The sequence below is a fragment of the Clinocottus analis genome, unplaced genomic scaffold, assembly GCF_023055335.1.
Source record: "Clinocottus analis isolate CAN_PGR_092001 unplaced genomic scaffold, fCliAna1.0.p SCAF_5, whole genome shotgun sequence".
In the NCBI taxonomy this organism is placed as follows: Eukaryota; Metazoa; Chordata; class Actinopteri; order Perciformes; family Cottidae; genus Clinocottus; species Clinocottus analis.
Window position 1 is genome coordinate 20,714,480 of NW_027176207.1, and position 25,457 is coordinate 20,739,936.

General features: G+C 41.6%; 3 protein-coding genes across 4 annotated transcripts in view; 2 read left to right on the top strand and 1 right to left on the bottom strand.

Moving 5' to 3' along the window:
• The window catches only part of LOC137802673 (F-BAR and double SH3 domains protein 2-like), a 28,115-nt gene extending 24,372 nt beyond the window's left edge, over positions 1 to 3,743 (bottom strand). The window contains exons 1-2 of the mRNA XM_068600725.1: positions 3,559 to 3,743; positions 686 to 783 (exon numbers count right to left, since the gene is read on the bottom strand). Coding sequence (XP_068456826.1) covers positions 686 to 783; positions 3,559 to 3,579 — 119 coding nt within the window. The 5' untranslated portion in view covers positions 3,580 to 3,743. The remainder of the gene's footprint in view (positions 1 to 685; positions 784 to 3,558) is intronic.
• Positions 3,744 to 5,728: 1,985 nt separating this feature from the next.
• foxred1 (FAD-dependent oxidoreductase domain containing 1) lies at positions 5,729 to 15,313 on the top strand. Of its 2 annotated transcripts, XM_068601274.1 has the most exons (11): positions 5,729 to 6,002; positions 6,429 to 6,649; positions 7,331 to 7,441; positions 8,149 to 8,267; positions 8,344 to 8,438; positions 8,871 to 8,972; positions 9,729 to 9,805; positions 10,435 to 10,595; positions 11,450 to 11,579; positions 11,663 to 11,767; positions 12,386 to 15,313. In XM_068601274.1, the coding sequence occupies exons 1-11, from the start codon at positions 5,858 to 5,860 to the stop codon at positions 12,638 to 12,640; spliced, it is 1,521 nt and encodes a 506-aa protein (XP_068457375.1). In that variant the 5' UTR covers positions 5,729 to 5,857; the 3' UTR covers positions 12,641 to 15,313. The 2 variants fall into 2 exon arrangements, with proteins under 2 accessions (XP_068457375.1, XP_068457377.1); XM_068601276.1 differs by lacking the exons at positions 5,729 to 6,002; positions 6,429 to 6,649 and having other exon boundaries at positions 7,405 to 7,441; positions 8,132 to 8,267.
• Positions 15,314 to 16,192: 879 nt separating this feature from the next.
• Positions 16,193 to 19,961, top strand: LOC137802734 (ATP-sensitive inward rectifier potassium channel 1-like). Its single transcript, XM_068600818.1, has 2 exons — positions 16,193 to 16,584; positions 18,071 to 19,961. The coding sequence occupies exons 1-2, from the start codon at positions 16,568 to 16,570 to the stop codon at positions 19,245 to 19,247; spliced, it is 1,194 nt and encodes a 397-aa protein (XP_068456919.1). The 5' UTR covers positions 16,193 to 16,567; the 3' UTR covers positions 19,248 to 19,961.
• Positions 19,962 to 25,457: the final 5,496 nt, after the last annotated feature.

Sequence of the window (25,457 nt, forward strand, 5' to 3'; positions counted from 1 at the left end):
TTTGTGTGTGTTGTTTAACGAGCGTGCGCACAAAAACAACAACAAATGGTTCACGGCCTGCGAGCAGCGACTCCGCCTCGTTTCCTGTTCTCACACGAGTCACTTTCTGACTTCGGTTTCGACACCGCAGCTCGGGACGGGAAGCAAGGTGACGCAAAAAGCTGTAGACGTAGAGACCTGTCAATCACCGTGTAGCCCCGCCCCTAAAGCATCCGTCTGTTTGACTCTAAATGACCATAATGTACTAAATGAACATCATGCTGTATAGAAGAAGACTTGAAACTAGAGATTGAGACAGAAACTCATGTTTACAATGTTTACTGAGGGAATACATCAAGAGAGAAGTAGAGTCACTTATATAGACTTCTATACAACCAGAGGAGTCACCCCCTGGTGGTCAGCAGAGAGAATGCAGCTTTAACACATGAAGCATAGACTTCTATACAACCAGAGGAGTCGCCCCCTGGTGGTCAGGAGAGAGAATGCAGCTTTAACACATGAAGCATAGACTTCTATACAACCAGAGGAGTCACCCCCCTGGTGGTCAGGAGAGAGAATGCAGCTTTAACACATGAAGCATAGACTTCTATACAACCAGAGGAGTCACCCCCTGGTGGTCAGGAGAGAGAATGCAGCTTTAAAACACGAAGCATAGACTTCTATACAACCAGAGGCGTCCCCTCACCTCAGGTCCTCCAGGAGGTCACACTCAGTCTGGTGTTTGACTTGTAATCTGCTCATCTGCTCTGCGTGAGTGTGTTTCAGTTCCTGGGTGACCCGGACCTGCAGGGGGAAGAGAAGATGATTTATTAAAATATAAATATATATATTTATATTTTTCATGCGTTTACCGGCGACTCAGGAGCCAACCAGCGTCTAATCGGCTGAGCTCGCAGCTGCAGCGACTCCGCCAGGTGAGAGTCGGCCTCTCCGGGTTTCTAATTGGCCGTTAGATTAATTATGAAAACGCTGAACGGGTCGGGTCTCATTACTGTTAACTGCGAGTTGTTTTTTTCATCCTTATTTCCATTTTGAGCCAGATTAAAGTTCAATAATCGCAAACAAAAAGGAAAATATTTATAGGATATGTTTTTGGATTCATGACAATATTTTTAAGTCAATTTAAATCATCTTTCAATTATTTGATTGACAAAATAATGAGGAAAATTAATTAAAAATCAACTGTTTTCTCACTCAAAATGTGCCTTTCGATGTCTCGCAAGCTTTTTTTCTCCTCTTGAAGACTTAATAAATATTCAAACGCGTGACAGAATTTAAATTGCTAAACCAGTCTGTCGCTGTAGTTTTTTTTTAGCAAACATTCCTAAAAAAGGGAGGAAATGATGCATTTGTTAGGGACTATTTTTAGCAGCGGATTAATCCACATCTGGTGAGTATTTAGGATCCAGGGACGGTTTAAAATAAACTACACTGTGAGTGTGTGTGTGTGTTAATAATGAAGGAACGTGTCACATTGTGTGGCTCATTGAGGATTTCACTTTAGTCAACGATGAATATGTTTATTACGTGAAGAATTAAAGAAATATACCAGGATATTTTCTACTTATTTGTCTTTAATGTGAGGATCCGCTGCCGTTTTGTTTCGTGCGACAGTAACTCTTCATCACCGTCGAAGAAGACCCGACACCTATTTCATTTACACTCATTTCAGGTTTTTAATCATCAGATTATTGATGAAAATAACCCGTAGTGGAGCAGCAGCTTCGATTAAGTGGCCGAGTCCATGATTATGTGATTTGAGGGATCAATCGCCTGATTGGTGACAACAAATCCAGTAGATCTCTCCAACAACACAACGTAAAACCAACCAGCTGACAGTCGTGGAAGAACAGCATTTATCTCGACACCTGAATTGTAACTGTGTGTAAAAATACAGCTCCGTACTAATCGCTCAATTAGTCGATCAAAAGAAAAACAACCAGCAACTATAAAATTAAACTACTCAAATAAACAAATTCAAAATGTCCTTTTATCTCTAAGTGATTCCAAAAGATAATAGCGGCCTTTTTAGATAATGAAACACTTTGTTTGTCGCAGCTTAAATTATGGGTTTGAGTCCTAAACTCCAACGTGAGGATCAAGCGGGACGTAAAACAAGTTGCTACCTGAACGCTTCTCTTCTGATCTCAACATTAAAGCATTTAAAAAAAAAAAATTCCTCACACAAGATTCTTTGTATTTTGCTGGAATATAAAGTAATCAGGATGAAGTTAGTGAAGGTGAGCTCCTCGTGGTCGAAGGTCAAGGCTTCTGATTGGCCAGGAGATAAATTAGGAAGTGCAGAGGGAAGATTGACATTTATGATCATTATTTATTAATCATGCGACATGATTGAAGTTCACTAATTGTAAATGTTCACATTGAAGCTTGTGGTTTGTTATAGTCAATCATCATTTATCAAAATATCTGACAAGTCAGAAATCTTTAACTTCATGATATTCTCAAGAAGCCATGAATTTCTTTTTTAACAATTCAGAACGAATATACATTTTAAGTATTTCCTCCACCTTCATATTGGTTAATTAAAATGTACAAAGACAGAAAAAATAGATCCCTTAATAAAAAATTTTTTTTTTCAAATTGAATTTATTTGACTCCAGTTCACAGCAAAAGGTACTGAAATAGTCAAATCTCTGCTGCTCGTCCATGTTATTGAAATATGATCCCACATGAACCATTTTTTTTTCTCGCACAGAACCAGACTTGACATTCAGATGTGTGTCTTTTTACGTGTATTCCTCAAACTAAAACGCCTAAAACACAACATCACTCTCAAACTATGTTGTTTATTCTAAGTTAAACAAACTAATACGTGACAGCAACGACTGTTTTTCTTCGTTTCCAGCCAACTTCGCTTGGACGAGCGAAGAAGAAAAAAATGCACCAAACTACGACAGGAAATCTGTCAATTTAATGTCCAACACCTCCAAACGCACTGAAATGACTCCGCACAACTTAACGTGACTTTCTTTTTTACAAATTGTGGATCCACTCTCAACATCGGCGCAGGGCAAGGAAGTCAAACTGCATGCCATTCGGGTACAATCTGAACTTCTGTTTCGCACGCTGTCGCCATAATCTTGCACCACAGTGCGAAGCAAACTTGATATTTACTTGAACTTAAGGGGATGCTCAGCGACTCATTTGTGCGCCGATGTAACGCAACACCTCCGTAACGTCGTTTCTTAAAATATGCGACGTTGTTTTCCAAGCCGCTGCTGGAAAACGCGTTAAAATTGTCATATTTTGAATGCGTTTTGGTTGGAACCGTTTCTCTCCATTCGAGAGGGAACGGGGCTATTATCACTAAAAAAAAAAAGTGGCACATGGGACTTTTTTTTTTTTTTACAAGTTTTTCTTCCTTCGTTGCTATTTAAAGACACAGCGGGAGCACGTTAAACTTGTACGACAAACTAGTTAACATCTGCAGGATAAAAAAGGTGAGTTTTGTGGTATAAAACAGCCGAGCAGCAACAAAGCGGAACATTTTCTTCCATTAAATATGCAGCACTTTCGTCGACAACGTTACAAACTCACCTTTCTCGGTGGGGGTTGCATCCTTATTTCTTGACATAAAAACTAACCGAGAGGCGAAAGTTTGTCCGGTGAAAAGTTTGCGCGAACGTTTCGAACAAATTGTAACGGGGAGAAGGGTGTTTCGGCCCGGGTCAGGCGGCCATGGCGAGTCCGGTAAGTGGTAAGTTGAGTCCCGTTGAAAACACTGTGGCCCCAGGGAAAAGAAAACACGAGCGTCAAGCTAGCCGGCGGAAAGGCAGGACTCCACTTTCTGACGTATTTTCAAAATAAGACTCGGTATGAAACTGAACCGCTACTTCCGCTAACAGTCTTCAAAATAAGATTCTTCTTCTTTTTTTTTTGGAGTGAAACCTAACCTATAATTTTGATGCACATCAAAGAACAACTTTAAAAGTAATAACACATAATACATGCGATGTAATTCCTATAAATTAAGTATTTTTAATGTTTCTTTTTATTATATGAAGCACTTTAATATAAATAAATGCTTGCCTAAATCTTAATAAGTGTGTTTTATGTATAGTAAGACTATATCTAATCTGAAAAATACAAAATAAATATATAAAAAAGACAAAATAAATATATAAAACAAATAGACAAACACAAGACATTGATACGTCTTCAGGTCTCACACCATATTTATTACTGAATTTACCTTTCCATATATTCTGTAATTGTGAGAGATTATAATTAATTATAATGTATTACGCTGCAACTAAAATTTGATTTATTGTTTCACTTTTAAAATGATTTTACTCAACATGACAGTCAGCAAATAAATGTTTTATAATAAAAGTCTGACGAGGAGTCTGGAATGAGCTGCTTTTAAATAACATGTGTTGTGTAAAAAGAGGAAATATTACCTCGGTTAATCAGCAATGAACATAGAAATAGACACACACAAAAATTTAAATAAATAAAAAAGATACTGCTACGAGTGTTTGATGAATAGACAACATTTTAATGTGGTAAGGTAATTATGACAAAACGTAAGTATGTGAATAATGTGATTATATGACACCTGCATTTGTAGGATGTTTTCTCATTTAAATAAATAAAATAAATTTAAGTAAAACAAAACTTTGACCACCATATTACTGATAACTTTCCATAGTGTGTGTATGTATACATCCAAGATAATTGTTAAATTACCGACCACACACACATTCTATTTAGTTTACTTTAATAAAAATATTAAAATCGAACAAAAATGTTTCTTTGTTTGTTAAAACTTGCTTTACTTCGGGTAAATCCATATATTTCTCTCTTATTTTGCATTAATTTATATGTTATGGAAAGAAACGCGCCCCGTAAACCGTTGCCCACGTCTCATTGGTCCTCTACGGTCACGTGACGAGCCACCGCCTCCGTCATGAATCAGGGTCACGCGAGAAGGAAATGAGTCAAGGGTCTATAAGCAGTTTTCAAAATAAAATCCTTTTTGTAGAATATTGCTGGACTTGTTTAAATCTCCTGTTTAGATTCAACTTCCTCCTGTCACCTTTTTTCCTTGCCGGTTATCAGCAAACACAAGAGGCAACAGTGTGAATGTAGGTCTGTAAAATGTCACAATATGAAATATGCTTAAACTGTACTTAGTTTCTCACACACACACACACACACACACACACACACACACACACACACACACACACACACACACACACACACAACACTGCATTTAAATTACTCAGGGATTTACTTAGTTTGAGTTGTGTGATTGTTAAAATAAAGTATACACAAAGTGTCAGAGCTAAAATAGCTGTTGAATCTGTTGACTGGCAGAAAATAAATTTCAACTATTTTAAGTTATTCTATTACTTTTTACACAATGTGATGTGCTTGATGTCATTGTAGAGTATTCATCTCTTTGACAAATTAATCTATTAAATCAAGAAAGGTCAGCAGATGAACAGATATAACCAAACTGCAATAAATGTCAGCTTCAGCTCTTGAAATACCATAAAGCAGACAGTCATATATTATTTGAAAACTCAGTTTAAACTTATTCCTCGCCTCCAGTGCGTGCCCCTTAGTATTCACATACCTGTAACAAGGTACAAACAGAAGTGACTGCAGCCAAATACAAACGTGTGCTTTTATTTTGAAGGACACCTCCGTCGAACCGGTGTTCCTCTTCCTCCTTGTGATTATTCCGACTTTAAATCGACCTCGCTGACTAGCGTTCTTCGTACTGGACCTATGGACTTGTTTACACTTCAAGAGAAGACATGTTTCCTGACATTGCGGCGGGTTTTGGTTTAGTTAGTTAGTCGACTATCTTAAGTCACTCGCAGGGATGTCCACGTGGTGCAGGCTGCACGTGAAGGTTCGGGCGGCTCGCGGACTATTCGCCTCCGGACGACACGCGTGGTTGTGCAGACATGTACCGTTGAGTCAGAGCCTGAGTACAGGCACAGCTCTGCGGAATGACTTCTTTAAAGGTGTGCGGGGGGAGGGCGACATTAATTAAAATAAGTAAACGTCAAAGGATGCAAGCCAACTTTGCATTCTCAAATTATTTTAATTATGTTTATCCACATGTGTGTAATTTGTATGCAACATCTGACACTCCTCGTTGACTTGTTAGACCTCTTTTTACTATTCGGCATGCATATTATATTTAATGCGACACAACATGTACACGTTTACAGCTGTCCCCACTACTTCTTACGCCAACGTTACAGTAGATACTCCCACTTATAAGGGGAGGTATATCAAAGTATCTTCACAGTAAACGACTCGCTATGCATGCCGAATTAAAGAGTGGTAGCTAAAGTTTAAGAATATATATTAAATTACATGATGCAAGTCCAACACCTGTCAAAATGATGACGAAGTAGAATAAAGTTGGTGCTTTTGTGCCTCAGACCTGGAGGCACAGTTTAACGCGATGAGGAAGAAGGCGTCGGACGCGATGCCGGGGAGCGACTGGACTCCCCTGTTGGTGAACCCGAGTCTTCCGCCCGAGAGGGCCGACATTGTGATCGTCGGAGGCGGCGTGGTGGGCTGGTCCATCGCCTACTGGCTCAAGCAGAAGGAGAGGGTGCGAGGAGGGGTGAAGGTCATCGTGGTGGAGAAGGACCTCACGGTGAGAACCATTGGTTTAAAAAATAAAAAAAGACATTTTATAAAGTATACGTTTGAGTTAACTCTAATCAAAATTGTTGAGCAGAAAATATGAAGATAATTAGGATCTACTTACGATCTACTTAAAAAATACGTCTGGATTTAGATGAATTTATTTCGTGCAATCACAAAATAAAAAAAAGAAGTAAATTTAACTTTTTTCAGTGTACATGCATGCAGGAGCACACATCCTGCAAGGCATCAAAACAGTCATGAAGCCATCATCTGTGTCACCTGTATGCCTACTCTATTCATGCACGTGCTGTCATTGCGCCATCTTGTGGTCAAATCCAAACAATCTAAAAACTAATTCATGTTGTGCAGAAAATCTAAATAATCAGAATTAGACACAGAAGAAAACATCAGTTCATGTGTCGTATGTTAAATGTATATGTTCACTTCCTCGATTTTGCTGCAGTGCAACGCTCCACTAATAGTGAACTAATCGTCATTATTTCCATAATGAAAACCAGAAAGGGACCTTTATTTTGCTGAGAGAGTTGCAAAACCTTTTTTTACGCTTGTATAATTTTGCATCGACTGCAGAAGAACAGATGAATATATGAAGCAGGCAGTTGGTTGTCTGCATCAGGATGCATCGTTCTTATACTTATCGACTGCTTCCTTCCTGGTTCTCCCTCAGTACTCGCAGGCCTCCACCGTTCTGTCGGCCGGGGGGATCCGACAGCAGTTCTCTCTCCCAGAGAACATCCACCTCTCGCTGGCCTCCGCGGACTTCATGAGGAACATCAACGTGAGTCACGCTCACTGCCGCTTGAGCCTCTCGGGTCATTTAAACTTTATTTATTTTGGCTCTGAGTGCTTAAAAACGACAGGAAAGACAAAACAATTTACTTCATTAAATGACAATGAAATAATAATAAAATGTCATAATACTAAAAACGTGTTCAATAAATAATACTTTTATAAACTAGCATCATATATGATAATATATCAACATATTTTCACTTAAATACATACATAACATTACAGTAACATTTTTATTTACATACAGTAAGTCATGAATAAAATATTAAGTTCAATTTTTAAGAGTAATAAAATAGGTGATAAACTTAAACACAATAACATAAATGATAAACATGACAATATCAACATATTTCAACTTATACAGTGTTTATTTAAATTCAATACATAAGTAATGCAAAAAATAACAAAAATAGAATAAAAGTTCAACTTAAATACAATAACATTTCTATTTAAATACAATAAATAAGTTATGAATTAAATAACTAAAGTCCAACTTAAATTAAATAAATAACTTAAAATGAATGAAATAATAGATTAACATATTCCAACTTAAATACAAGAAAATAAGTGAATAAATTAATGTTAAACGTCAAATAAAAGCTCTCCAATGTTTTAAATACTCCACTGTGTGTGTGTGTGTGTCTGTGTGTGTGTGTGTCTTGCTGGTGAATAAAAGCCTCCGTGTCGCCTCAGGAACACCTCGGCATGTTGCATGAAGACCCGGTGGACCTCCAGTTCAACCAGGCGGGCTACCTGTTCCTGGCCAGCGAGCCGGTGGCTCACATCATGGAGAGCAACTACAGCACCCAGAGGTGCTTCCTCCAGTACAGAGACTGACTCCACGCTTCAGGGTTTATCATCCGCCAATGAACCGCTTTGTGATCGCAGGTCCGCCGGAGCCAAAGTGTCCCTCCTCTCGCCCGCGCAGCTGAAGCAGAAGTTCCCGTGGATAAACACAGAGGGCGTGGCGCTCGCCTCGTACGGTGAGAGGAAACACGCGGGGTGGCGTTTAATCGCTCCTTTTGTGTGTGTGTGTGTGTGTGTGTGTGTGTGTGTGTGTGTGTGTGTTTCTATATCCTTCTGGGGACGCACACCTGAAAAATCACCCACCCCGTGGGGACCAACTTTCCCCGTGGGGACCGGGGTTCGGTCCGCATGGGCACGGGCATCGAAAACAGTAGAAAACAGCCTGCTGATATGCCTGGTGCTTTTATTTTGAAGAGAAAAAAATGGATCCCACGGGATCAATTTTCACTTATGTGTGTGACATAGTGGTCATAGGGGGTATTGCGGTGTGTGTCGTTCAACCCGTGGGACCGTTTCCTGACTCTGTGTGTGTGTGTGTGTGTGTGTGTGTGTGTGTGTGTGTGTGTGTGTGTGTGTGTGTGTGTGCGTGTGTGTGTGTCTCTTTTAAGGGCTGGAGAACGAGGGCTGGTTCGACCCCTGGACTCTGCTGAACGCCTTCAGGAAGAAGGCCATCTCCATGGGGGTCATTCAGTGCTGCGGAGAAGTCACAGGTTAAAGAGTCACTTTATTATTCTTAGATATTCTAATGTGTGTCTATTAATAGACACTCAGGACCAACACGTTAACTAGGATGGTCCATGTTGTGTTTTAACGGCTGCACAAAGACTCTTGGTTCTTTTTTTTGTCACTTTGGGGGATTTAATGTCGATCAGCAGCTCACAGCCAATCAGAAAAAAGGATTCAACCACCCACTCTGCTCCATTTCTCATTTTTATTTTTAAATGATGACGTTTCCTCAGAGGTGTTATTCTGCAAAAGCATCACAAATAAAACAAAAAAATGTATTTGTGAATAATGTCTCCATGAGATATTAACATGTTAAATGAGTAACAAACTTATTTATGAAATAAAAACAAAAGGATATTTTGCTGACAAGGAAAATCAAGATGTATCATTTAGGAGAATTTAATGTCACGTTGACAAGTGAAAACATTAAAGATGCATGGGACCTTATTGCAAATGCCAACTTAATGACACACAAATACATTATACAGTTGTTTTTTTTTAAACTCAAATGTAGAGTAAAACTAGCAGATTCTGCTGCTTAATGTCAGGTGAATGTTACAATTAAAGTAAACGTGCACACAAAAGAGGCAGCATTTTATGTGTGTTTTTCCCCATAATAAGTTAAAATGTACGTTTTTATATTGAAATTGTGCAAAAGAAATCCCGGAGCCGTTGCAACACGAGTGAACGTTTCTTTAAACGTCCGACCATGAAATTAATGTTTCTATTCCTTCCCCCAGATTTTAAATACACAACCAACCGCGTTCTGTCCACTGACGGCGACGTGATGGATCTCAGGAGGATCAGATACGTCAAAGTGAGTGAGCGCCATGTTTCTTGTGTTAACATATGAAGGCGTTGGTGGATTTACTTTAAAAACTCAGATTGTGGTTGTAAAGAACAACTTGGTTGACTGTCTGGAAAAAGAGATCAAAACTTTGGTTAATTAGTACGAAGACTAACAACTAAACCAAAGTAAGTCATGTTTACTTTAAGGCTTTAAATGTGTTGTTTACATCGGGAATGCGAGTAAACCTTGACTCACAATTTTAGAGTTATTGGTTTTATGGAAGCTGCCTTTGACGAGATTAAAAGAAGTACCACTTCTGTCCACAGGGGCCGCCAGAATCAACACAAAATGAAGGTTCCTCATGTTTTTTCGTTGTAGGTAAATGTAGATATCATAGTTGGGATGAGCTCCCTTTTTTGGGGTGAAGGTAGAACATTTCTGAGCCCCTTAAAGAACTTGCACTTAAATGGTCAAAAGACACTTTTTTAAGAATGAACTTCCTTTTCTCCCTCTTAAATATTCACGCCATGTCTTGAACTGAAGAAAAAAAACGGTTTGTCTGTCTGTTATCTGCATCTTGTATCTTGATGGAGCGGGGTCGCCTCATCATCATCATCATCATCATCATCATAACAAACTAACGTCTCGTGTTGCAGGTGCAGATGCCCAACAGTTTGGAGTACCAGCTGGTGGAGTGTGCCATCGTGGTGAACGCAGCCGGAGCCTTTTCTGCTCGACTGGTGGAGAAGCTGGGAATCGGCTCCGGCCCCAAAGACTCCGTCGCCGGAGTCCCGCTGCCCATCGAGCCGCGCAAAAGGTTGAATGTTCAATGAAAGTGCCAAATATGTCCCTTTTTTTTTGTTTGTTTTCTTTAAGCCGAGCCTAATTGCTGTCAAAATGTTTTGTTTTCATTGAAAGCTGACGATCTTTTAGAGACGTTGTGCTTTTTAAAATGTTTTTTTACTTCCAAATCAGAGACTGTTGTACACTTGTATCTCTTTGTTAAACAGCTGTGGACTTAATTTAGACCCCTAAAAGAATTAATTTCAGTTTAAGTGAAGGTTTTATTTAGGATATCTTCACCTCTTCATCTTCCTGCTAGCTGTCAACTTTGCTTTCTTCAATGAAATCCAGACTCCATTGATTGAAAACAGAAGTTTTACCTCTCAGAAAACAGGCGCTGCTGGTCTTCAGTTGCCTCGATCGGTTGCTTAGTTTGTGTTAATGTGTTAACTCTTTAAAACACTAAAGTTACACGATAACTGAGGCGGCTGAGAGGTAAAATGGAGTCTTTGTGTCTATTGAAGAGTGTCAATGATTTGAAGTGAACAACGGACGACAATGGAGCCGTAGATCATTAGAACATGACATGCAGGTACAATATATTTTAAAAAGGGTACTACTTACTTGCAGAAACTGGCTTCAGCTTCTCTGTGAAAACCTTCCCTCACTCCTCCGTCATGCTGCCTCGAGGAGCTCTGAGCGATGCAAAGCTTTAGAGGAGCTTTTCCACCAGACGAATGAAGAGCACTTCAACTTCTAACGGCTTTCATGCCAAAAACTGAATAATGTTGGCGTAAAAACACATCACCAATGCTTAAACGACAAAGTACACTGGAGCAGAAGAATATAGAGCATGTAAGATTCATCTCTTTTATTTCATTTTCCCAGGTATGTGTATGTGGTCCACTGTCCCGACGGTCCGGGTCTGGACACGCCCTTCCTGATCGACTACTCCGGGGTTTACTTCAGGAGAGAAGGCTTAGGGGGGAACTACATCGCGGGGGCGTCACCGGAGGAGGTTTGTTATCAGTCCAAGCTTCTTTTAATATATATCTTAATTTATTTTCATGATTTACAAATGCGTCGTTTGTCCCTCCTCAGGGGGAGGAGCCAGACACCAGCAACCTGGAGGTGGACCACCAGTTCTTTGAGGAGAAGATCTGGCCTCACCTGGCCGCTCGCGTTCCAGCCTTCGAGAAGCTGAAGGTCGGGGTCACAGACGTAGATTTATATATACGAAGAGGTTTTATTCGTCTGTATTGCTTGACGATCCTTCTTTCAGTTTGCTAGTCCACTTTGTGAAACCTCAGGCTTTGCAGGTAAAGAGTTTGATCACATTTATCTAATTAAACAACAGAAACACATTTTCTATCGGTTTCAGCCCAAACTCACAGTAGTTGAACGTTTGGCGGCAAAGTAAAGAAGAAAAACCTTCTTAAAGTCTGTGACTTTGTCTCTAATCACTGATTAAAATATATTGACACAACCGATCTCACAGGTATGGAAGATCAAAAAAAAGAAGAAAAAAAAAAAAAGAATTAGGACCCCAAAAAAATAAAAAATAAAAAAATTAGGACAAAATAAAAAAAATTCTAAAAATTAGGATAAAATATAAAAAATTAGAAAAAAAATCTTTTTTTTTTTTTTTTTTTTTTTTTTTTTGTTGACTTAAAAAAATAAGAAGAAAAAAAAAGTTTCCCGTTTCATTCCAGGAGAGAAATGAGAACCTGACTACAATTGTCAAAATTACAGTTCCAGCCTCATATATGTACACACAAAGTACATTGTTGTTGTTGTTGTTGTTGTTGTTGTCATTGTCCTCAGGTGACGAGTTCGTGGGCCGGCTTCTACGACTACAACACCTTCGACCAGAACGGCATCATCGGGATGCACCCGCTCATCAACAACATGTACTTCGCCACCGGGTTCAGCGGCCACGGCCTGCAGCACTCGCCCGCCGTGGGCCGGTCTGTGGCCGAGCTCATCCTGGACGGGAACTTCACCACGCTGAACCTGAGCGGCCTCGGCTTCCAGCGCGTCCTCGCCCGGGAGCCCATGCTGGAGAGGAACATCGTGTAGCGGAGCGAGGGACGGCTTCACGCTGCCGCTCTAACGCCAAAAGGTTACCGTGAAAGTTGGGTTACAAGCCGCTCCTACCTTCGGTTGGTGCTAGCTGCTGCTAGCTTCCCGCTGTATCAAGCTAGCCCTGCTGCTACTGCCCGCTTCCCCCGCTGCCTGCGTCGAGCCGGGGCTGGTCCCGCTAACTTCGGTGGTCGCCCCGGAGCTAGCATCCGCGTGAGCGAAGAGCTAGCGCAGCAGCGCTAGCAGAGTGCTAGAGCTAGCTGGCTACAGCGGGGAGCTAGCGGGAACACACTGAAGGTACTAGCGGCTTGTAACCCGACTTTCACGGTACATAACTTTGGTCTCAATTTTTTCAGCGGTAAACATTTTTCCTATTGACATTGAACTCAGCAGATGAATAACTCGGATCTGGTGAAGTCTGACCAACACATGATCGACAGAATCTGTTTTTTTCCTGCAAATATTTAGCGAAGAGAAGGTGTGACGTGATTTCAGCGCCTCAGGGGGGGAAGAGCAGGTCCAAGACAACAAAACACACTTTAAACCAAAAGACTGCAGAGGAAGAAGTACTCTGATATTTCTAGTAAAAGTAGAAATAACGCAGTGTATAAATACTCTGAATTCAGGTCTTTTACTTGTAGTAAAGTATTGGGCTCCACAGGTTGCGATTGTCAAACATTTTGAGAGATTGATCAGCAAAATGTACTTGCTTGTGTTTAAAAAAAAAAAATGTATTTGTTGTATTAGTCATATTTAAATACCGCCGGTACGACCGTGCACGTGAGTTCACTCGCGTGCACACAGGCGTCGGTATTAGAGACGATGGGGAAGAAAAATTAAGCTTTTTGACTGTTGCAAATCTCAACATTTTTATTATTAAGCTGATGTATGTATAATGATGATGCATTGCATCATCATTATTGAAACTATATGGGATTAAAAATGGCTGACAATCAAAATATACTTTTAAAGTACCAACGGATTAAATACTGGCCCGTTTTAGAGTGATGAATGTTATATTATTGGATGAATTAATGTGAGCATCACTGTGTACGGCCGGGTAACTTTTTTTAATTTATGATGATAATGTAAAGAATCAAAATGTATTCTTATTCTGTAAAAAAAATAATAAACCAGTTACTAAAGTTATCAAATGAATGTAGTAAAACTACCTCTGAAATGTAGTGAAGTTTGATGTAATACAACATGGAAATAGTACAAGTATCTTTAAATTATACTTAAGTACAGTTCCCCTCAACCTAACAGTAGTTTTCTACCTCTTAACCCGAGCAGAGTCAGATTTTCGTCTTAATTTTTCCTAATTGACATAAAAATGTAGATTTGTGGTTTATTTGAGCTGCTGTGTGTGTCGTTGGCCACCAGATGGCGCCGTGACGGAGGGATTCTGATATAAAGTAACTCACTTTGAGCTTCAACACGCTTTAGTTAAGTCACATTTAAAAACTGTTAAAGCTAAAGAGAGATGACGAGCGCCGCCTGAATTAACTGAAAATGTCACACGGTAATGAATAAACAGCGTCATAAACTAAATAATTAATACAACTCGGCTCTAAAAAGCACCTAATTCCAGACGCTTGAATTATTAATGCTGGTTAAAGACAGGATGAGCTCTGTATTAATGAGGTGCGTGTTGGTCTTTTAGGTTATTTACCCAATATCAACTTTGACATGCTTAGTTTTTAAAAGCTTGTTTAATACTTTAACTCCTCACATATTAATTTGTCTCATATGTGGAACATTAAGCTTTTCAGGAGCACTTATTTCTAAGTATTCAGTGCATTAAAGTAGGTATTTTACAGTCAGACTTTTCTACAAAGCCATAAATGACGACCTGATGGAAGTATAAATGTCTCGCAATACTACATATTGTTGTATATTTACTTTGAGAGTAAGAGTACTTTGTTTCCAGACTACTAACCGTTAGCTTAGCTTAGCACAAAGGCTGGAAACGGGGGGAAGCAGCTAGCCAACAATCTGCCAACCTTCACCTCTAAAGCTCAGTAAATACCACGGCTGTTCTTGTTTGTTTAATCCTGTTTTTACGTGGATAATGATCTTTGTTCGGGACCCAAAACTGTCTTTATTGTGACTTAATTTTGATATCTTTACCTCTTCTGGGCTTTAAAGTGTGGAGGAGTGTCTGTTCAGTGGAACAACTTGGCCGAAAAAAAGTATAAAACACTCAGTGTGCCAAAAACTAAAATAATAATTGTTAAGTGTAAAGTTTTGAACCATAAAATGTGTTGCAGAATCTGTCAAATTGTTTAAAGTGCATTGTGTTTTCCAACATTGTCGTATTTTTAATATAAAATCTTAATCTGAAAAGTGATCGCAGCTGTATGTGGTGTGTAAAAAAAGTACAATATTTCCCACTGAAATGTTGCGTAATAGCAGTATAAAGGACAAAACACTCAAGTTAAGTCCTAAAAAATATACTTTTTATGTTTTTTTAGAGCTTGAAAAGTATATTTTGGTGCTAAAGCATGAACACACACACAAACACACACACACACACCAGCCACTTCCTGCAGCAAAATGCAAACACACCTGCAAAGAGACACTCGCAGAGCGAAGAAGTCACATTGTGTGTGTGAAGGGTTGGAAAACAACACGAGAAGTCGTCTTTAACCTGTAACTTCCTGCAGTCAACCAGGATTCCAGTCCAGCAGCAACCAAAATCCACATTTGACTGTTTCTGTGTGTAAATGTAATCTGTAGATTAAACAAACGACGCAAAACGAGTCAATCTGTGAGCTTTAAAATGTGCCGTTTTGTGATCCGAGCCATGCGCCATCTGGTCCACCGTGTTCAGAGTGTATTGAGCGTCCAGATGTTGATCTGACTTCATTATGTGCAGCTCGGCGTTGGCTGTTACTCTGAAAATGTATTTATAACGCTTTGAAGCCGGGTTGGTCGTGTTATTCAAATATGTTTTTATGGAAATTCTCATTACTTGAATCTCTGCTTTATGGTCTGTTTGACTCTAAATGACCATAATGGACGACCAGAGGAGTCGCCCCCTGGTGGTCAGGAGATAATACAGCTTTAACACATGACGCATAGACTTCTATACAACCAGAGGAGGCCTGAAGTCAAGTGACTGTCATTTTTGACCACATGAAGACTTTCCATCAAGATTTGAGTGACTTTCATTGGGAAAGTCTTGGCAACGCTGAGCTGGGTTTTTAGGTTGGACGATTCTTTTTAAATCTAGTTTTTCTGCTTTTAAAGGACTCGCGTCTGCACATTGAACTTGACTTTTATGGCAGAAAGGCCCGTAAAAGTCTAATAAAGCATCATTCATGCTTCTCCGCTGAGGGGCGTCCATTCAAACCTCCTAAATCACAACCTCTCATGGACATCTTCCTCCTGCAGCCAGGAGAATATGCCAAAGACATTTTGTCCCTGCAGCTCTTCAATATAATGCAAATGTGAGGCGGCCCCGCCAGCGTCAGCCGTGGTGGGGTTTTGGAGGGGGAACCTCGGGGGGAAATGCAATTGAGGGATTTCTTTGTGAGGCCCGAAGCAAATCCCAAATGTTCTCAAGGCTGAAAACAAAAGCAGCGTGGGCCCTGCACCGGCCACGAAGGCCCCTTCAATGGATGCACCTCCTGACACACACACACACACACACACACACGTTCCTCTCCTGGCGTCTACAACTTCAACGCCGCCGATGGATCCGATGCTGCCAAAAAGTCCCGTCAGAGCTTCTCGGCGGCTGCCCGACTGATGGAGGGAGTCGCCCCGAAAGTGACGCCCGGTGGGAGCTCTCCGGCTGGCTCCGCTGTCCGTGTGGACGCGGCGGCATGTGGCTGGGATTAAGGAATTTCACTGTGGATTAAAATCTTTTTCCAACGCCTTCCAACGCTGGAGAGAAAAGGAGAGCCGGCGAGCACTCTCATGGTCTCCCGAAGCAGGTACGTCCGACTTCTCTTTGTTTCTTTTCACTTTTTTTTTAACTCAAATGTTGTTTTTATTAGTTTAGCTGCTCGGATAAAGTTCCCTCAACATTTTCATAACTTACATCTGATCGTAAACTTTCTCGAGCAAGAATATACGCTTGTGGCTTTACTAATTATGTAACACAAACATAAAGGAACACAATGCAAACCGCACTTAAGGCCTCATTAAAGGCTTAAAATCTGGGAAAAAAAACAACAAATAAGCACAATGATCAGTTCCTCGTTCGTCCAACACCTAAAAGATGACGTCTTAATGAGAATAACACTTTTATGTGATCAAAAACAGCTTATTCACAGATTATTCTTATTGATAAAGCTTTTTTTAATGCTAGAAATGTTAGTTTTTTAAGTTCTTTCCCTGTTTTCTTTCTGAAATGTAAATCTCGAGTCTGTTATGCAAGACTCTCAGTGGACCACGTGGTTCAACCGGGACAAATAACCACCGCTCACAATGACCTGCATTATGCTGCCGCACTAATCTGATGATGGAGGAGAGAAATTAACGTCTTTAATTCAGTTTGTTGATCTTATGTTGTGACACATGCTCTGTGTCAGTGAGGCAGTTATCGGCATTAATTGGGTTGAAGTTGCGTATAGTTTATTAAATGATAAATGCCGGCGATATTCTACATTTTTCCGTGAAACGACCAAAACCCCAAAATGTTAGTTTGGTCACACGATGATGTAAATAAAACCAAAAAAGGTCACAAATATATTTTTTAATACGACACAGGACTATTTTCAGCAGTGATGATGTGTTTGTAGCTCTAAGAAGAATAACATGTACATGGTTTTAGTTTTACAGACATTACTTGTTACCGGAAAAGTCGGGTTACAAGCCGCTCCTAGCTTTGGTGGGTGTCCCCGCTGTAGCAAGCTAGCGCTGCTGCTAGCTCCCATTGTAGCAAGCTAGCGCTGCTGCTAGGTCCCCACTGTATCAAGCTAGCGCTGCTGCTATCTCCCCACTGTATCAAGCTAGTGCTGCTGCTATCTCCCCACTGTATCAAGCTAGCGCTGCTGCTAGCTCCCCACTGCATCAAGCTAGCACTGCTGCTAGCTCCCTGCTGCTGCTTCCGCTACCTTGGGTGGTTGTTGTGGAGCTAGCAGGGTGCTAGTGAGAGGTATCAGCCGCGCTAGCTGGCTACAGTGGGGAGCTAGCGTGGACACCAACCGAAGGTAGTAGCGGCTTGTAACTCGACTATTACAGTATTACATTTTTTGTTGCCATCTTTTTCGCAAACTTATCCTTTTTCAGTTAGTTGAAATCAAATATATGCAAATACTCCCCATGCTTCTTTGATTTATTATTATTTAGCCTGTTTGAGGCTTCGATGGTTTCTTTCCTTATTAAAATGGAAGTCTATGAAGAAGCCCTTTGAGGCGTAGTTGTAATTTTGGGGAGAACATGGATTAGTCTCACATGATCTCCTGTTCCCTGCAGCTCCAGGATGTTCCAGGTGCTCCAGGGTCACATCCAGCCGGCCGGACACCGGAGCCGCAAATCCCGCCTGGTCGGCAAAGACGGCCGCTGCAACATCGAGTTCGGCAACATCGAGTACAGCAACCACGTGGCCTACCTGGTGGACTTCTGGACCACGTTCGTGGAGATCCGCTGGCGCTTCGTCCTCCTCCTGTTCGTGGCCTCGTTCACGGGCAGCTGGTTCTTCTTCAGCCTGCTGTGGTACTGGATCGCCGAGAGCAACGGGGACCTGACGGGCCAGGACCGCGCCGACGGCCACGTCCGGTGCGTGGACAACGTGGACGGCCTCACGGCGGCCTTCCTCTACTCCCTGGAGACCCAGACCACCATCGGGTACGGCGGCCGGGCGCCGACGGGCCACTGCGCCGGCGCCGTGGCGCTCATCGTCGTCCAGTCGCTGATCGGCGTCTTCATCAACTGCTTCATGTGCGGCGTCATCCTGGCCAAGATCTCCCTGCCCAAAAACAGGGCGAAGACGGTGACCTTCAGCGACACGGCCGTCATCTGCCTGAAGAAGGGGACCCTGTGCCTCCTGATCCGCGTGGCCAACCTGCGGAAGACCCTGCTGATCGGCAGCCAGATCTACGGCAAGCTGCTGCGGACGACGACCACGCCGGACGGGGACACCGTCATCCTGGACCAGGTGGACATCGACTTTGCGGTCGACGCCGGGAAGGACAACTTGTTCTTCGTCTGCCCGATGACCCTCTACCACGTGATCGACCGGGCGAGCCCGTTCTACGAGCTGTCGGCGGACTCCCTCCCCCAGCAGGACTTCGAGCTGGTGGTGTTCCTGGACGGCACGGCCGAGTCCACCAGCTCCTCCTGTCAGGTGCGGACCTCCTACGTGCCCCAGGAGATCCAGTGGGGCTACAGCTTCCTGCCCGTCGTCTCCCGCACCAAGACGGGGAAGTACCGCGTGGACTTCTCCAACTTCTCCAGGAGCGTCCGGGTCACCGCGCCGCACTGCGTCCGCTGCTTCGAGACGGACGCCGACCGGAGGAACCACGACGACGAAGAAGATCACGAGCAGGAGGAGGAAGAGGAGAAGAAGAAGAAGAAGAAGAAGTCCGGGATCGACAACTTGGGGTTTCAGGTGATCGACATCCACGACCCCGCGGACATCACCAAGGTGTGAGCGAGAATCAGGACGCCAGGAAAAGTCTTCCCCGAGTTCAGTCAGACTCTCGACGAGGAGCGATTATCTGCTTCCTCCGGTGAATATTTGAGTTTTTATTCGTCACCTTTTTCCTTGTCAAAAGTGTGGATAAAAAGTGAGCGTGGAGTTAAGCTCTTTGCTCAGCAGCTCATTACAATCAAAGCCCCTTTTGGGACTTGTGACTTTGTCTAGGTAATGTGTGGAAGAAGAGGAGGAGGAGGAGGAGGAGGAGGAGGAGGAGGAGGAGGAGAAGGGGGGAAGAAGAAAAAAAAGAGGGATTGAAGTTTTGACGCATGAAAAAAAAACTGCAAGTAAAATACTGGATGGCACAGTGGGTACTTCTTGAGGAGATTAATGCCTGAGCCTGTTATAATGAAAGAACTGTGTGCTGTAAAGGCTGTGGAAGGAAATCAAAAAGTAGGACAGGCCTTTGGAGTTTTCTCATTAACTGAAACACTAACTGTGAGCCTCGATAGCGAGGAAACTGTGGACATAGCTGCTAAATAAATGAGATTATTTTAATTGTGACCAGTCTACACGTTGTACATCGTAGCAATGAAACTTCTGCTCAGGGAAAATAACAACCGTAGTCGGAATAAACCCTTTTTTTCACAAGTCTTTGCATTTTTCTTTGTTCTTTATGTCCTTTTGGTCTTGAATATGCAGGAATGATCTGATGTGATTTGACAATATATTTAAATTAGAGTTTATTCTTTCAATTTTAGCTACTTTCATAAATCAGATTTCTTAATAAATCAGAGATTTTACACTAAATGCACCACCACTAAATCACATGTTCTGGTTTTCTTCAGTCTTTTATGAATGAAACTCTAGTTTTTGAAAAAAATGTTGACCATTATTTGTGAAAAATATTAAAATCTAAATAAGTAATATAAATAATAAACGGTAGAAAACAGTAAAATGTACAATACTGAATTATATATGTATACAGTGGCGGGCTGTGGATTTCTTACCTGGCCTACATGTAGTGTATTTGTGAAAAACAATTAAATTATAAAATAGCTATAACTTTTAATTATTAAATAAAAAATAAAAACAATTAAAATTTAAAAAAACAATTACATTATAAAATAGCTATAACTTTTAATTATTCGATCAAAACAAATAAGAAAAAAATAAAATAGCTACTAATAAATACATATATATGTATACATACACATATGTATACATATACAGTCAGAATAAAACATATAAATATAAAGATATACGAGGCAGTGAGGACGTCCTTTTGTCACATCTCTTGTAAATAATCCTTCTTTCCTCCCTCGACTATTACATAACATCTGGTATTTAAATACCACGTGCAGCCACCGGCCCGCCCACTAGAGGGCGCCAGAGAGCCGCTACCGTTTCCACACGATTAGCACAAAATAACATTATTATAAACAATTAATGCTGCAGTGAAAATGTGTGTGTTTTCATGTGTGTGTGTGTGTTTGTGTATCGCGCTGTCCCAGTTCCTCCAGCAGACTCTGCTATGCTGTGTGATGTCTGGTGTTTAAACTGGAGATGCTCACCCGGCGCCCTGCAAGCTGCACAGCGCCATCACCGGATGCTGATGCTGCTTCCAGCTGCAGCGATGGAGGAGTTCACTTTGGAGACATTTTATTTATTTTCTGTCCGCGCGGCAGATTCCTCCGGAAAGGCTTTCATACTCTGTTCGGATTAACTTTGCTTCATCTGCATAACAATGGGAAAGAAAACTGTTGGGAGGGATTGGCTCAGCCAGCCAGAGGAGGAGGAGGGGGAAGAAGAGAGATGAGAGATGAGAGGAGAGTTTTTTAATCTGACGCTGAACCGAACATACTTTACCCCCAAGTGATGGAGAAGCAGTACTCTCCTCCTTTACGTGAGTAACAACTGTGTAGAAATACTACAAGTCAAAGTCAAGTACACACACAGAAAGTAAGGTGCCATCTGGAACCAGAACAGGTTCATAGAAGAACCTTTTCTGGGGTTCTTTAAGGAACCATTTCCCCTAAATAGTTCTTCAGAAAACCTATGAAGGGGCTGCAAAGAACTTTCAAACTACCGCTAACTTCTGCGAACTCCTGCTACCTGCTGCAAACTATCACAAAGTACTGCTAACTGCTGCAAACTACCGCTAACTGCTGCAAACTACTGCAAACTACCGCTAACTCCTGCAAACTACCACTAATAGCTGCAAACTACCGCTACGGGCTGCAAACTACCGCTAATTGCTGTGAACTTCCGCTAACTGCTGCAAACTTTAAATGTTCAAATCATATTTTGGTTATAAAGTTCATAGATGTTTAGATTTCTTTCTAAATATGTTAATTTTTTGTTTTTTTTTGTACAGTTTTGTTGTTTGTAGTTGTGTGACCATCTCTGTGCGCACACTGAGATCAACAACAACACAAAGTAAACACTCAGCATGTGTTCAATAACAGAAGAAATTATGAATCAAACTTCTCGACTTTTCAGCAACAAACAAGAAGACGAACTCGACTCCGAACAAATTGATTTTTATTGACAACTTCTGGATCCACACGAGCAGCCAGGTGGAAATCACTTCACATGTAAACGTGTTGTTTAAGGTCACTTGGATGTTTGGAGTGTTGGCAGGACGGACACACACACACACACACACACACACACACACACACACACACACACACAGATGTTATCCCACTGAACGTCGTCTTCAATCATCAGTCAACATGATCATATTTGTGTTTCTTACTGTACGTAAAGCTGAGCATGCAGAGGAACTTTCCCAGCAGCCTTCACTTCAAAACACCAAAATAAATAAATTATGGTCATAGTTGTGTTATTGTTTACATCAATGTGTAACACCTCAGAGGCAGAGGAACATTTCCACAAACAAAAGATTCTTTTTAATGCTGAAACAAGACAACAGCAACGATTTAAACATCTGATTAATCATTCAAGTCATAAATAAAGTAAATATGCGAGACTGCAAAGCAAAGTCTGACTCCAGCTTCTCTTATTTTCTGCTTTTAGTCGTTTTATCCGAGTATATTGAACATATCAGTCAGCTGCAGAGCAAAAAAAATATATATTTACAGTTATTTCCGGCATTTTAAAGAGCGAGGACGACGGAAAATAAGCACGAGTTGCCGCCCTAGTTTTAATTTCTGTCATTTTAATCTGCGGGTTCGCGTGAAGCCCAAACAAGCCCAAACAATTATCTAATTATTGTTCATTTGAAATGGATTCAACAGCTCGTCATGGTGGCAGCCCGATGTTGTAAAAGTTGTTTGAAGAAAGAAATCCTCCCGTTGATCGAGCAGTTTCCAAAGCAAATGAGCATAAAATCTCATCCCCGACTTATTATTAGATGAAAGAATGCACGCCGAAAAGTTATTTTTGCAATTAAAATGTCCAAAAGCCCCCGAGGGTTGAGGACGGAGGAGGAACCGTGACTAAGAATGAAGGATCTGCTGGGAGGAACTCTGCTGCCTTTTAATTAACTTTTAAATGATTAATTAATTAATCAGCGGCGCTAATGGAGCCACGTTTCATTTAGGACCTATTTCTGGTGTGTAATCACCGCCCGGCTTTCATCCTCCCAACATCCACACCTCCCTCATGTCACAGTCAGACTGAAGGCGTCTGCGTTCGTCTTCTCATTCCAGTTTTGTTGAAGTAATTCACCGCTGAAAACTACAAACTACAACTACAAACTACAAACTAGCAGGTTTGACGGCATGTTGTCAGAATAATGTGACGCACAGAAAAATCCCTCAAAACCAACAAAGAGACACACAGCGATGACATATTAGCGCCCTTTAAAGTCACGGCTAACGTGACTGCGGGAAGCCAGCTAGCTAGCCAGCTAGCTAGCCAGCTAGCTAGCTAGCCAGCTAGCCAGCCAGCTAGCCAGCCAGCTAGCCAGCCAGCTAGCCAGCCAGCTAGCTAGCCAGCTAGCTTAACCCTTTCAGCCGACACAGAAGAGTCAGAGCGTTCATGTGAAGATAAATGTTCAATAGTCTCTCTTTTAGCTCTGCTGCTAACTACTGTAAACTACCACTAACTGCTGCAAACTACCACTAACTGCTGCAAACTACCACCAACTGCTGCAAACTACCACTAACTGCTGCAAACTACTGCTAACTGCTGCAAACTCTTGCAAACAGGACAATCAAAGGCTTTAAAGGTCAGAATTTACAAAGTAAACGTGTTTTACATGTAATATGAAAAGATAAAACATGATTGTTGCAGATTAAATGCCCCAAACGACCCAAAATATATGAAGTAGTTAGAATTAACAAAAAGTATTTAAATGAGCTACACTTTGAGCAGCAGCCACATTAAAGTGCAGCTTTCACATTAATACATCAATAATGATCATTATATAGCAGTAATGACGGTGGCCACTGTGCTTTACGAGTACTTTAACAATATATTTAGTTGGTAGTACTCTCATATTTTGACAGTATACACATCTGGCAGCAGAGTATTTGTTAAGTTCTTCTTCGTGGGTGCAGCAGCTGTTTCTGGCTCGGTGGCTGCGGGTGAAGAAAATGTTGCACAATCTTTTCAAACTACCGTTGTATAAATAAAGTTTCCGCTGAACGGATCGGACACAAACACACACGGTGTCGTTGTTTCAGTAAATCAGATGTTCAGAGACGAGCAGCCGGTCCGCTGCCAGCAGGAATATCCGTCACCATTATGGTTTAGTGGCTCGTCCACACGCAGAGGAGCTGGACTAACGTGTTGGACATGAATATTTGAGCATTATGGGGACGCAGCTGCACCGTCCAGGCTGATGTCAAAGGTCATGCAGGGATGCACCACAGCTGCATGCAATTAACCTCATGAAGTGTATTAAATCAACCAAAATGACATCACTTACTGGACCCAGATCAGTTAAAATGAATGAAAGCATTTCTTTCGGGGGATTAATGTATATTTCGCTCCCAGCTGGACCAGTTAAACCAGTTAAACCAGTTAAACCACTGACCTTTCTGTCACACACCTGCTGGCGTTAAGATAAGTGCTTTTATTATTCACCCTATCAAACATTTATTGCCTCTTTCAATCTGAACTAATGCGATATGAAGTCTCTATACCGTCACTTTTATGGTTTGCCTGCGTTAAAAAGGAATTATTGGTTTCATTTGATTTATTCTTCTGTCGGTTTTTCCTCTTCTTTCAGAGCGCTCGCCTAAAAAAAACACATTTTTATTGTACTCTCTTTTTTGGCCACTTGGGGGCAGCAGAAACGAGCACTGACATATTATTTTATAAAGTTAACGTGACAAACACGTTGGAAGAAAGTTGCTGATTCTGTTTTTACCCAGAATGCCACACACACTTTAAACATTTAAACATTACTGGTTTTATTGACTAAAACCAAAACTATTTCCTGATCTTTATTACAACCTAAGTTGTTTCAGATTCGTCCCGCGGCCTCTTTGTGGGGACCCGACCACACGTTGGGAACCGCTCGGCAGTGACTCATTTTATTCCTCTTTCTGAAGTTTCCCGGCGGCTCCTCCGCTCGGCTCGGAGGTTTCTTCCTCTTCTCCTGCGCGTCTGTAACCTACTTATCGTGACGCTTCCATGAAACGAACCCACGAGACGAACTTCCAGTTCTTGAACGACACCGAATACTTCTATTCGAGCGTCTCTTGTTATGGACGCTGCCGGCCCACCACGCTCTTCCAGCGCGGCGGCGGACTGAAACCTTTTAACGCTCGGCTGGAAAACATGAAAAAGTCTCGCGATCGTTTCGGCAGAAATCATTTAGGCGTCACGGCTCGTTGAGGCCGAGTCCATCCAGCGGCGAGCGGCGACTCAGCAGCTTTTTAACGACGCTCCACTCGAGCGAGCGGAGTCCAGACCACGGCCGCTCTGGGGTTTGTGTGAACTCGACACAGGAAGAAGCAGAAAGATCCAGACGTTCAGAAAAGTAGAAGTATTCAAATGTTCCCAGTCATCTGGATCGCTTCCTTTGAACTCCATTCCATCCCGTTTAGTTTAATCCACTTTAATGCATCATATTCAATAAGATCTTTATGTATTTTTAGCGTCTCTCTCTCTCCCGTGAGAACCACGGAGCTATAAAAAGAACAAACGGCTTCGTGGAGATGCTTTTTCCAGCTGATCCAAGAGGCTTTTTAAAGAGTATCATCCTTCAAAACATCAGCAACACATCTGGAGACGCGAGTTCCTCAC

Coding starts and splice junctions, on each gene's coding strand:
- foxred1 (XM_068601274.1), top strand. CDS start 5,858: ATGTCCACGTGGTGCAGGCTGCACGTGAAGGTTCGGGCGGCTCGCGGA. Junction 6,003..6,428: donor GCGGAATGACTTCTTTAAAG/GTGTGCGGGGGG, acceptor TTTGTGCCTCAG/ACCTGGAGGCACAGTTTAAC. Junction 8,973..9,728: donor GTGCTGCGGAGAAGTCACAG/GTTAAAGAGTCA, acceptor TCCTTCCCCCAG/ATTTTAAATACACAACCAAC.